This window comes from Podarcis cretensis (assembly GCF_951804945.1).
Source record: "Podarcis cretensis genome assembly, chromosome: 7".
Taxonomy (NCBI): Eukaryota; Metazoa; Chordata; class Lepidosauria; order Squamata; family Lacertidae; genus Podarcis; species Podarcis cretensis.
In genome coordinates, this window is record NC_137176.1 from 90,952,311 (window position 1) to 90,966,227 (window position 13,917).

Sequence of the window (13,917 nt, forward strand, 5' to 3'; positions counted from 1 at the left end):
TTCATAACCCCTGGAGCAAGCTTGGAATAATCATTGCCTTGTGCATGACGCCTTGCTTCCAGGTCTGTGGCGGGTGATGCTTTTCTTGGCGCTGCAAGAAGCAGCTGGGATGTGCCTTATTTACTCTTGATGCGTTTTTACCCCAACGCCTCCCGAGTGAGCAGGGACGGGTAACAAGGGTTTGGGTACTTTGCTGCCAAGACCACAGCACACAGGGTTTGTTCCACAGGTTTGCGCACCATGCGTTCTGCTCTCCGGTTACCACTTAGCAACACAGAAAGCCCCCTTATACAGACTGCTGGGTCCATCTAGCACTGTAAAGCGGTACCTCTGGTTACAAACTTAATTCGTTCCGGAGGTCTGTTTTTGTTGTTTTTTGTTAAATTGTTTTTATTAATTTTCCAATAAAAAATCCAATTAACATATCAAATCATAATCCAATTAAAATAAAAAACTAAAATAAAAAAGACCAAATTATCATCAAAATTATAATTTTTAAACTCTAATTAAGCTCTAATTTCTAAACTCTCTTTAGCATCAGGGCAACTCACCTGTACTGCAGCCGCTGCCCGTCGGAGCCGTAATCCCGATAGATCTCGTATTCCTTCTCGAAAACTCCCGGAGGCGAGGAACTGCAAGCGGACACAAGAAGAAACGAGGCTGTGAGGAACAAAGTGGGTGGGGCCCAGCACAGACATACCCCCCCCAAAAAAAAACTCTGCTTGGAAGCTTTCCAGTGAGGATTGTGTAGTAGAAAAAATAATAATAATAAAAAATATTATTTATACCCCACCCATTTGGCTGAGCTTCCCCAGCCACTCTGGGCGGCTTCCAACAAAATATTAAAATACCGTAATACATCAAACATTAAAACCTTCCCTAAACAGGGCTGCCTTCAGATGTCTTCTAAAAGTCTGGTAGTTGTCGTTCTCTTTGACATCTGGTAGGAGGGCGTTCCACAGGGTGGGTGCCACTACCGAGAAGGCCCTCTGCCTGGTTCTCTGTAACTTGGCTTCTCGCAGTGAGGGAACTGCCAGAAGGCCCTCGGCGCTGGACCTCAGTGTCCGGGCTGAACAATGGGGGTGGAGACGCTCCTTCAGGTATACTGGGCTGAGGCAGTTTAGGGTTTTAAAGGTCAGCACCAACACTTTGAATTGTGCTCGGAAACGTACTGGGAGCCAATGTAGGTCTTTCAAGACCGGTGTTATGTGGTCTTGGCAATAGAAGCCCCATCTAGCAAACTGGGGATGGGAAACCTTTTCTAGACCAAGAACCAGACAATCTTGGGGTTGCAAGCCAGCAGCGGCAAGGGACAGGTGCAAAAGCAGGTGCAGCAATGAATATAGAGCAATGAAGGTGCTTGCGAAACGTGGACCACTTATAAATGCCGTCTCCAACTCCTCGAAAGATTCCATCAACGGTGCCTCCAAAAACATATCACTTGGGAAGACAGGAGAACTAATGTCAGTGTACTGGAAGAGGCTAATATTACCAGCGTCGAAGCAATGATTCTTCAACTTGTTGCATTGGTCATGTTGTACGGATACCTGATTATCGTCATCCAACCCAACTACTCTATTCCGAACTTAAAATTGGAAAGCATAATGTTGGTGGTCAACAAAGGAGATTTAAAGACTCTCAAGGCAAATCTTAAAAAAATGCAGTATAAACACCGACAACTAGGAAACACAGGCCTGCGAGTGCTCCAGTTGGAGAGCAGCCTTTACCAAAGGTGTCATGGGCTTTGAAGACACTCGAACTCAGGATGCAAGGGAGAAATGTGTTAAGAGGAAGACATGCTTGGCAAATCCACACCGTGATCAACTCCCGCCCGGAAACCTATGTCCCCACTGTGGAAGGACGTGTGGATCCAGAACTGGCCTCCACAGTCACTTACGGACTCACTTTTAAAACCGTGTTCATGGGAGACAATCTTACTTGGCTACGAGTGCCCGCCAAAGAAGAAGAAGAAGAAGAAGTGTTACAATAGACTAGACGGTACACTCAACTCTTCTCTATCCTCCTTCAAGGCAAGCAATAGATTTGTTGATTTATTGATCTATTTAAAACATTATAAGGCTACTCTTCATCGCAGAAAGCAAATTCAGAGCAGGTTAAAATCACAACACACTCCATACATTTAAAAAGCTCAGTATAAAACGAAATTGAAAGCAGTTACATTATAAATGAACACCAATACATAAGGAATCTGATTTGACACAAAGCTCCTGCAAAGGTCTGAGTGCATAACCAGGTTGAGCAAAGCAAGCTATTCCCAGTGTGTGGATGAGTGAATTCGGCTTCAAGGCTTACCTGTGGTTAAAAAAACAGACACACAAAAACCCCGTGTGAATCTGTCTCATTTCTCACGTGACCGCCAGCGAAATCACTTCGTTAGCCCCAATCAAATAATTAGTGTAGCGGTTTTACAGAGCTTCAAAACACATTAATGCATTAAAAAGTACAAAGCAAGAAACTGCACCGGCTAAGATAAAGATCCGTGAATGGAGGTGTTTGCGTTAATGAGGGAGATTAGGGGATGCTCCCAGAACAAAGAGAGAGAAACGAGTTGTCCTAATGGGATGGATATTTTTAAAAGGAGAGAAAAAAGAAGTGGCAATAAAAAATTAGCTCTGACAGAAGCTTAATTTTAATGAGGCTTCCGAGCTTTAGATTTACAACTCGCAAGGGCGCTGCAAAGGAAATCACTTAGCCCCTTTCCTTTCTCTCTCCTGCGCACATGCAAATCCTGGGTCCCTGTGCCTCCACGGAGTGAAGCCTTGGCCACCAATTTCGGCAGCAAAAGCAGGGGTGAATTCATGGCCTGGCTGAACACAGAGGAACGGTGGCAGGAACCAGCTGGGGTGGGACGAACATAAGTGATCAGAGGGAGAAGACTGGGGAGAGGAGGTGTTGGAAGTTGAAGAAGTAACAGGACTTGGTGAGCTGGGAGAGTTGGTGGCAGAGAGCAGTGCAGAATCAGAGGCAGAAGATGAAGCAGGAGAGTCGGAGGAGGGAGGTCAAGAGGAAGAGATGAGAGGTACCAAAATCCCAAAGGAGCAGTAGGGACTCTATGTACGCAACGACAGCCGCACAGATGCTACTAGCCCAGAGATGGGCTAGTCCCTACCGGAGAGGAGTGGCAAACTAAGCTGTTGGTTTATGCCGAAATTGCAAAACTAACAGGAAAGCTCAGGAACCAAGAAGATGAAAACTTCAATAAAGAATGGGGGAAATTCATAATCTACTTGAGAGAACACTGTAAGCAGATGGAAACATGAGCAGGATTGTAATAACACTTGTAATGTAGAAGATATTATGGACAACAAAATGGAGAGACGTATAATTTGGATGTTGAAATAATATGCCGTTGAAAAGGTTTATAATAGGAGGGGAAGGTGGGAAGTCTAGAGATTCGGGGGAAATCTCTAAATATAGATATGCATTTTGTATTGTTATAATTTTATATCTGTAAAACCAAATAAAAATTATTTCCAAAAAGAGAGAGGAGGAATGAGTTTTGGATGCTTTAGTCCATCATCATCATCAAACCTGTTATTGGCATTACATACAAAAATCCAAAACAAATCAATACAGAATTACCACTTCCCCAGTGGCACAAAACATTTGCTAAAAGAGAGGAGGCAGAGCAGTCTATCGCCACATCTCTTGGTCTCCAGGGAGATCAGACGTCTGCAGTGTATTTCGAAGACAAAAAACCAAATAGAGATATTTAGCCACTAACTTGGTGAGCTCCTGATCATTCCCCAGTAATAGAAAATGTATGACCTCCAACTCTGGTTTCCATTTGGGGATATAGAAGTGATCTAGAAATTGCTGACGGAGATCAGCATATAGTTTACAATTGAGAACCATATGTGTAAGGGTTTCCACCAGGTGGTCTTCACATGGGCAAATTCTTTCTCCTTCCAGCCAGCCAAAGAACCTTCCCCAAAGGAGGTTTGGTGGATTTGAATTAAACCAGGCCAGCAAAAATCCTTCTTTCTTGAGGATGCATTAGTTGAGATTCCTGCATTGCAGGGCGTTCAGGACCTGTGGGGTCCCCTCCAACTTTAGGATTCTATGAGTCAGGCTGATACAGTCACGGGTGTCTCCCCTCTCCCCTGGTCTCCCAGAACCAGAAGAGGCATGCAAAGGGCGGGGGAGAGGTTGACGTCATGCAGGCGCAGTCTCTGGTTGCTCAGGGAGAACACTGGAGAGGAGGGGACTTAAGACAGCTGTGCAGAGGAAGGGATTTTTACAGTAGTATAAAGCACCCCTGTGTATTAGATGACCCCTATTTTAAGGTAAACGTAAAGGGACCCCTGACCATTAGGTCCAGTCGTGACCGACTCTGGGGTTGCGCTGCTCATCTCGCTTTATTGGCCGAAGGAGCCGGCGTACAGTTTCCGAGTCATGTGGCCAGCATGACTAAGCCGCTTCTGGTGAACCAGAGCAGCACACGGAAACGCCGTTTACCTTCCCGCCAGAGCGGTACCTATTTATCTACTTGCACTTTGACGTGCTTTCGAACTGCTAGGTTGGCAGGAGCAGGGACCGAGCAACGGGAGCTCATCCCGTTGCGGGGATTCGAACCACCGACCTTCTGATCGGCAAGTCCTATGGTCTGTGGTTTAAGTCCTATGATCTGTGGGCGGAGGATTGCCAAACGACTGACAAACGCTGACAATCGCTCGCGTCATCAATATGCGCCTGCCTGCTCACCAGCAGCAGATGACAATCGCACTTCCAATTGCCAAAGCAGCAGCCAATCCACAGCAACGTTTGCCGCAGCAACCAATCACCCACCCACCTACTGCAACAGCAGCAGCAAATCCAAAGCTGGACTTGACGCAGCCATCAATGGCCCACAAAATCGCCGCTGACAAACTCCTGCTCGCAGCTGCAACCAAACACTCGTCCCCCAACGCACTATCCGCGTAAAGGATGTCCTGCATTTTTTAACATTATTTTAGAGTAAATAAACCTCGTCTTATACACGGAAAAGTATGGTACTTTCTGATCCATGCATGAAACCATGGGTAGGCAAACTAAGGCCCGGGGGCCAGATCCGGCCCAATCGCCTTCGAAATCCAGCCCACAGACAGTCCGGGAATCAGCATGTTTTTACATGAGTAGAATATGTCCTTTTCTTTAAAATGCATCTCTGGGTTATTTGTGGGGCATAGGAATTCGTTCATTATTTTTCCCCAAAGTATAATCTGGCCCCCCACAAGGTCTGAGGGACAGTGGACTGGCCCCCTGCTGAAAAAGTTTGCTGACCCCTGACCAAGACTTACCGGGATGAGCTGCTATGCTCATTAGGCCTGGCACTCCAACAAGTCTATTCAGGTTGCGTTCTTGCTAATGAAGAGTTAACTCTGCACTGTGTGATTTACTGCTGGCTTGCTCCTGTCAGGTGGGGAAACTGTGTGTTTCAGCTTGAGGGCCACATTTCCTTCCAGAAAACTTTCTGAGGGCCATGGGCCAGTGATGATCAGGGCCAGAGGTGGGTGGAACTAATGAATTTTTATATGTAGCCTAGTTTCCACACATTCAGAGTCCTTTCTCTATCCTTCGGCCGCCCAGCCAGCCAAGAGGTAATGGCTAGTGTCTGAGGGCATATTCCTGCAGGTAAAAATGCTAAGCTGGATCGTGTTGGGCGGGGGGGGGGGGGGGGGAGGGAAGAGCAGCAAATTGGCTGCACGATATAAAAATATTTTTATTAATCATTTTTAAAAGCCAGCTGCGAGTAATATAAACCCCGATGGATTGTATCGACGGACAGGGTTTTATGCTTTGCATCCATTCAGACATTTTATTAGCTTTTTATGGCTTTTAAATCAGATCACTACTCACTCAGCCTTATCCACAGGAGCTGAGCAGGCTTTGGGTGGGGGGATTATTAATAAACTTTTCCATGTTTTCGAGCACATCGTCGCAACCTGTGGGCAGGCTCCCCACATAATAACATCTGCCTCTGCAGGAGCAGATCTGAAATTATTTGGGGGGACACCGTGTCGGAAGCTCAGCCGCGCAGATTTTATCGCTGAGCCGGATATTAGATTCTTACAGCTTCTACCCATCGTACAGCACAAGAAAAGGGGGGGGCGTGATGGAGGTATTTAAAACCATGAGTGTGGGGGGGACTCTTTTCCTCGCAATGTTAGGACCTGACGGGGGTCATATAACAAATCTGAAATTTCAGAGATACAGAGCAGAGAAAAGGAGTAAATTGCATAATGAATGCAGTTATAACTCTGGAATTCCCTATGAATCTACGATTCTGTTATTCTACCACAAGGTGTAGCGACAAGCTACCAACTTGGTTGGCTTTAAAGACGGGGGGACAGCTTGGAAACATTTGTAGAGTATAAGCCCACCAGTGCCTACTAGCCTCCAAGGTTGTGCAAGGTTGAGGCAGAAATGTTTTTTTATATAGCGGGTGGTGCTGTGGTCTAAACCACTGAGCTTCTTGGGCTTGGCGATCAGAAGGTCGGCGGTTTGAATCCCCGCAACGGGGTGAGCTCCTATTGCTCGGTCCCTGCTCCTGCCCACCTAGCAGTTCAAAAGCACGTCAAAGTACAAGTAGATAAATAGGTACCACTCCAGCGGGAAGGTAAACGGCGTTTCCGTGCGCTGCTCTAGAAGACATCTGAAGGCAGCCCTGTTTAGGGAAGCTTTTAATGGCTGATGTTTTTCCAGTGGTTTTTATGTGTTGTAAGCTGCCCAGAGTGGCTGGGGAAATCCAGCCAGATGGGTGGGGTATAATTAATAAGTCGTTGTTGTTGTTGTTGTTGTTAGTCATGAGTCTTGTTTCATTTCCACGAGACCAGCAAGCAGGTCCTTAAAAAACGCTCCCCTTGAAATAGAAAAGGGGCCCTAAAAGAGCTCGACTGTGTGCGGATCACAAGCAGGAACGCCAAGGAACTGAACAGGACTGCAGCTGTATTTACAATTTCGTATTTTAAAAAAGCAGGACCCTGTTGAAATCATTGCATATTAGAAATGTAGAGTTGGAAGTGATTCCTAATGGTCATTGAGTCCAGACTATCCAACCTCTGCTTAAAAACCTCCAAGGAAGAAGACTCCATCGTCTTCCAAGGTCCTCCGTTCCACTGCCAAACAGCTCTTACTGTCAGAAAGTTCTTCCTGATGTTTCGCCGGAATCTCCTTCCATGTAATGTGAAGCCATGGGTTCGTGTGTTGCCCTCAAGAACAGGAGAAAACTAGCTTGTTCCCTCTTCCATGGGACAGCCCTTGAGATATTTGAAGATGTCTATCCTATCTCCTGTTGCCTTTGTCCTAGACAGCATCTTAAAAAGCAGAGACATCACCTTGCCAACAAAGGTCCGTATAGTTAAAGCCATGGTTTTCCCAGTAGTATTGTATGGAAGTGAGAGCTGCACCATAAAGAAGGTTGATCGCCGAAGTTGGATGCTTTTGAATTCTGGTGCTGGAGGAGACTCTTGAGAGTCCCGTGGACTGCAAGAAGATCAAACCTCTCCATTCTGAAGGAAATCAGCCCTGAGTGCTCACTGGAAGGACAGATCCTGAAGCTGAGGTTCCAATACTTTGGCCACCTCATGAGAAGAGAAGACTCCCTGGAAAAGACCCTGATGCTGGGAAAGATGGAGGGCACAAGGAGAAGGGGACGACAGAGGACGGGATGGCTGGACAGTGTTCTCGAAGAGACCAGCATGAGTTTGACCAAACTGCGGGAGGCAGTGGAAGACAGGAGGGCCTGGCATGCTCTGGTCCATGGGGTCATGAAGAGTCGGACACGACTAAACGACTGAACAACAACAACAATCCTATCTCCTCTCGGTCCCCTCGTTTCCAGGCTAAACCTACCCAGCTCCTTCAACCGTTCCTCATCAGGCTTGGTTTCCAGCCCCTTGATCAACTTGGTCACCCTCCTCTGCACACATTCCAGCTTGTCAATATCCTTCTTTAACTGTGGTGCCCAGAAGTGGACACAGGAATCCAGTTGGGGTTTGACCAAGGCAGAATATTACTTCCCTCAATCTAGTAATGGTGCACATTTGTTCTTTTTTAAAAAAATAAAATAATAATTTTTATTGAATTTTATGTTACAAAAACCATTACAACCACACTACCACAAAATATAATTGAGAAATAAAAATTACATACATCAATATTTTGTTTGTTATTTGTTATTTACCGTCTTATTTCCATTCCATACAAAACACACACCCGCACACACAGAGAAAATAATAATGATGATGATGATAATGAAAATAAATATTTTTTGCCCCTTTATCTTACAAAATCTTTTCTTCAACTTTGACTTCCTGTCAAGTCCCTTCGCATATGTTTTATCTTACAATTGAATGTACACAAAACAATAAACCTTTCTATATAAATGTTCCAATACATTCAGAAAACATAATAAATCCTTAATTGTTATCCACTTCCTTTTACTTCCTTTGTCACTCAAATGCTAGCACGGAGTCAAACCTATTATTGTATTTTTGAACCTATCTTCTATAACCATCCCATTTTCCTGCAAATTTTTGCTTTGAGTTTCCTCTGAGTTTGCTAGTCAACTGAGCCATCTCCACAAATTCCTGTAATTGAATTTGCCAATCTGTTGTTTTTGGAGGCTCTTGATCTTCCCATCCCTTGGCCATGAATGCTGCACATTTGTTCTACGGCACGTGGAAATCTACCGCTTCCCGGGAGATGCTGCCCAGACCCTGCTTTCCCCGATGGATGATTCCCCCACCCCAGTCTCCGGCAACGCTGCATGTCACCTTCGGTGCTGAGCTTTGACAGGTACTGTGCTTCCGAAAGCAAACATGCTAAAGAGGTTTGGACAGGGATGGATGGAGGCAGGAGTGGGAAAGCACAAAAAACACCTCGCATTGACAGGAACCTGCAAGAACGCAAAGTGATCGCTCAGCCTGAGAGCCTGGCCGGAGGGAAGCCGCTGGTTCTTCTCCTGGGAGGTGGGGAGATATAAATGTCAGCCTCCTCAAAGCCCGGAAGCTCTGATGGCTGCTAATCCTTTAACTTTTAAATCAGCCTTTGCCAGCCAGGCACCCTCCAGATGTTTCGAACTAGAACTCCCAATTCGGGCCAGTAGCCCAAATGGGGGAGACGTGGGTGGCGCTGTGGGTTAAACCACAGAGCCTAGGACTTGCCAATCAGAAGGTCGGTGGTTCGAATCCCCGCGACGGGGTGAGCTCCCGTTGCTCGGTCCCTGCTCCTGCCAACCTAGCAGTTCAAAAGCCCCTCAATGTGCAAGTCGATAAATAGGTACCGCTCCGGCGGGAAGGTAAACGGCGTTTCCGTGCGCTGCTCTGGTTCGCCAGAAGCGGCTTAGTCATGCTGGCCACATGACCCAGAAGCTATACGCCGGCTCCCTCGGCCAGTAAAGCGAGATGAGCGCCGCAACCCCAGAGTCGGCCACGACTGGACCTAATGGTCAGGGGACCCTTTACCTTTACCTTTATGCGTCCCAGGGTGGGGGAGCAGCTGGCCCCAAAGGGGATGCCACAAGGCACTGGGCTGGCCCTGTTCCTGGGTCAAAGTGGGAGGGCAGGTGGCCCTTTCTAGACAGCTCCTTTGGAGGAGGCAACTTGCTTCACAGGTCTTACTTGCACAGAGTTTTTTTCTTCTTGTGATGGGCCAACCTTATGTGCCACTTCCTGGGATTTTGTGCCTCAGTGATCTTTAAATAATAATAATAATAATAATAATAATAATAATAATAATAATAATAAATTTTATTTATACCCCGCCCTCCCCGGCCAAGACCAGGCTCAGGGCAGGTATAAAAACAATTGATTGAAATACAACTTAAAAACAAGATTAAAATACAGCCTCATTTCAACAGGAACTCAAATCAAAAACTTTGGGGGGGGGGGATGAAAACGTCAAGTCTTCACCAAGGCCAACTATCCAGACTGGTCCTACGTGGGCCAGAAAAAAGCCAGGGAAGTCCCCAAATAGGAGTTTCATCACAGAAGGAGAAAGGAAATGGGAAAAAGGAAAGAGGGGTAGGGGATCAAGTTGATTCCAAGCCAAAAGCCAGGTGGAACAACTCTTGTCTTACAGGCCCTGCGGAAAGAAATCTGGTCCCATAGCCCTGGTCTCATGAAACAGAGTGTTCCACCAGGCAGGAGCCAGTGTTGAAAAGGCCCTGGCTCTGGCTGAGGCTAATCTGACTTCCTTAGGGTCCGGAACCTCTACGGTGTTGCTATTTATGGACCTTAAGGTCCTCCACAGGGTATACCGGGAGAGGCGGTCCCGTAGGTACGAGGGTCCTAGAACGTGACTCAGAAATCCAGCCTTCCCCTTCCCTGTTTTCGAAACACTTGACCAGCTCCAACCTGGCTCCTAGCCACAGTGGCTCTGCTTGGCCACCAGAGACGAAGGCAGCCATGCTTCTGAATCCCAGTTTGGGAGCCACAGGAAGGGAGAGGGCACTGGAAGAAGAGCACACCTGGAATCTCATTCTGGTCCAGGGTCTGGACAGGGAACTTCCATGTGCAGCTCTGAGTCCCTTGAATGAAGGAAGCCTGAGCTGGAATAAATTGGCTGGAGGGTGGGGGTCTCCCATAGCAGAGTTCTGTCTCTCTTATGGCTCCTCCTTCTGGAAAAGAGAAGACTGGGAGGCGATATGATAGGACCCCACAACCAATTGCAAGGATGGAGATTCCAACGAAACATCAGAAAGAACTTTCCAAAATTAAGAACTCTTTGACAGTGGAAGGTTTTGCTTCATTGGAGGTCTTCAAACAGAGCTTTGCTTGGGTGGCCACCTGTCGGGAATTCTTCAGCTGTCAAATATATGTTGGAAAAGTAAGGAAAAAGAAGGGACTTTTTATCATATGTGGTAGGATTGTAGAGAATTTTTTTTTAAAAAAATGGGAAATGATATATAATGAGTTGGAGAAAATGTTCCAATTAACATTTGTAAAAAAAGCCTGAAGCATTTTTGTTAGGGATTGTAGGGAAAGACCTGCCAAGGAAAATGAAGGATGTACGCGACAACAGCGGCAAGTCTTAATAGCACAAGGATGGAAGAATGAAGAACCCCTGACAAAAGAACAGTGGCAAGAAAAATTGATGGATTATGTGGAACTGGCCAAATTGAAGCATAAACTACGTGAGAAGGACAACTGTGACTTTAAAGAAGAATGGGAACCCTTTACAAAGTACTTAAAGAAACAACAAAATGAATTGGACTCCTTGGCAGGTTTTGAATAAACATACCCAAACTTATTCATTAACATAATAGATGGATAATTTAGAGATTTTTTTCATTTTTATAATATGCAGAGAACAATACGTGTTGATAAATCAGAGAGAGGAGCTGGGGGAAGTCGTAGGGGGGAGGGAGGGGGGAAATGGGGGGCAAATATAATGGTTGAAATAATTTGTTATGTGGAAATAAATAAAATTTCAAAAAAGGGGGGATTCTTCAGCTGTCATTTCTGCACTGCAGGGGGTTGGACTAGATGACCCTCGGGTCCCTTCCAACTCGACAATTCCGTGATTGTGGGAATGCAGGGTTTGCATGTCTGCCTGCGGCCTGACCCCACAAGGATCCCTCTGAGCAGAGACGGCATCATTTCCGCGTTCTGCACAGCTGCAAATGTGCCATATTTTTTTCCAATTTTTTTTTACTGGTTTTACATATATATAAACAAACAAACAAACATAAATCTTAAGTACAATAATTCCATTTTTCTTTACATTGTTGGGTGACTTCCTCGACTCCCCCAGGCTGAATTTCAATGTATATCATTGTAACAGTTTTCCAAGACTATTTTCACGTGTAATTTACTTAATCCATTAACATCTTTCTTTTCATTTACTTTAAACATCTTATTCTATAACATCACTTATTTAAATCCTAGGCCAATCTGGTAGTTGCAAGTATTTCTATTTAAGTTATCTTAGCATATTTGGATAAATAGTCTTTAAATTTCTTCCATTCCTCCTCCTTCTGGTCACAGACTCTTCTGGTCAGGTCGGCTAGCTCCGAAAAATGCATCATCTTCACCTGCCATTCCTCCACTGTTGGTACTTCTTGCGATTTCCAATTTTTGGCCAGCAAAATTCTAGCAGCAGTTGTGGCATAGAAACCAAATGTGCCATATTGCTGCAGGTGTTACTAACCTTCAGCAGAATGCCCTTGACCCCCTCCCACCGCCACCCCCACCCACGAACCGCTCAGCCACTTCCCTTCCTTCCCCCAAACCCCCCCCCCCCCAGCCACGGCAGCTGATCTCCAAGATCTTTGCTGGAAAGAGACTTGTCAATTGGCTTTCCAGACACCGCTTGGCAGCTTGCCCAGGGGAGAAGGAAAACAGCCCGATGTGTTTGAGCAAGTGGTACGGACCATGCTTTCTCGGCAGGGAGCCTTGGGAAAGCGGAGGAACAGCAATCTGCTGTCAACAGCAACCCCGGCAGGGCCGAGAACGCAGGGAGGGAAAGGTTCCTTATGCGGCGGCGCTTTCAGAAATCTTCATTATTCCCCTCCTGCACCCCAAGAAGCCTGACGGATTTGCCAGCATGAAATGGAAGCTCTGGGGATAAGCTGGGAAGGATCCCTGAAACAGCAGCAGCACCATCAGCCTCAGTTACAAACCGTTCCTGGTTTTGCCTCTTTGATGTCAAATTGCTTCAGCCGCGGTGAGACGGCAAAGCAAAGCCCCAAAATAAAGAAAAGACCTCCGCCATTAGCCTCCAGTTCATCACAGGCACTCTCGTCTCTTCCAACTGTGGAGCTTCAGAGAGCCGAAGATCAAAACAGAGGGCAGGCGCGGTCACAACCCCCTCCCTAAAACACAGGATGCAAGACCCCACCTGGGGCGTGGGGACTACAGTAGGATTAAAAGCTCAGCGAGAGACAAGGAGGTTCGGCACAGCCCTGCTAATCGGCCGTCTTCTGCTCCAGGGAGGAAGAAATGGGGTGACGAGAGGGGACAGGGATATATAAGAAGCTGCCGAATGCCGAGCCAGACCATTACAGGATCAAAGAATTGTAGAGGTGGAAGGGACCTGCGAGGGTCATGTAGTCTAACAATCACAGCTAAAGAATCTCTGGCAGATGACCGTCCAAGCTCCATTTAAAAGCCTCCAAAGAAAGGGATTCATCACCTTCTGAGGTCGTCCGTTCTGCTGTCAAACAGCTCTTGCTCTCAGAAAGTTCTTAATGGACTACTGCAATGCTCTCTACGTGGGGCTACCTTTGAAGGTGACTTGGAAACTGCAATTAATCCAGAATGCGGCAGCTAGACTGGTGACTGGGAGCGGCCGCCGAGACCACATAACACCGGTCCTTCACTGGCTCCCAATAGGTTTCCGAGCACAATTCAAAGTGTTGGTGCTGACCTTGAAAGCCCTAAACGGCCTCAAAGGCCCAGTATACCTGAAGGAGCGTCTCCACCCCCATTGTTCAGCACTGAGGTCCAGTGCCGAGGGCCTTCTGGCGGTTCCCTTGCTGCAAAAAGCGAGGTTACAGGGAACCAGGCAGAGGGCCTTCTTGGTGGTGGCGCCAGCCCTGTGGAATGCCCTCCCAGCAGATGTCAAGGCAATAAACAACTATTTTACTTTTAAAAGACAACTGAAGGCAGCCCTGTTTAGGGAAGTTTTTAATGTCTGACGCTGTATTATTTTTAGCATACTGAGCCAAGACCGTTTAGGGCTTTAAAGGTCAGCACCAACACTTTGAATTGTGCTCAGAAAAGTACTGGGAGCCAGTGTAGGTCTTTCGAGACCAGTGTTATATGGTCTCGGTGGCCGCCCCCAGTCACCAGTCTAGCTGCCGTATTCTGAATTAGTTGTAGTTTCCAGGTCACCTTCAAAGGCAGCCCCACATAGAGTGCATTGCAGTAGTCCAAGCGGGAGATAACCAGAGCATGCACCACTCTGGCGAGA

At 46.6% G+C, this 13,917-nt stretch overlaps 1 protein-coding gene across 3 annotated transcripts in view; it reads right to left on the bottom strand.

Moving 5' to 3' along the window:
- Window positions 1-13,917, bottom strand: part of ARHGAP39 (Rho GTPase activating protein 39) — a 218,779-nt gene that overhangs the window by 91,279 nt on the left and 113,583 nt on the right. For all 3 annotated transcript variants that reach the window (XM_079984210.1, XM_079984211.1, XM_079984209.1), the window contains exon 3: window positions 552-632. In XM_079984210.1, coding sequence (XP_079840336.1) covers window positions 552-632 — 81 coding nt within the window. The remainder of the gene's footprint in view (window positions 1-551; window positions 633-13,917) is intronic.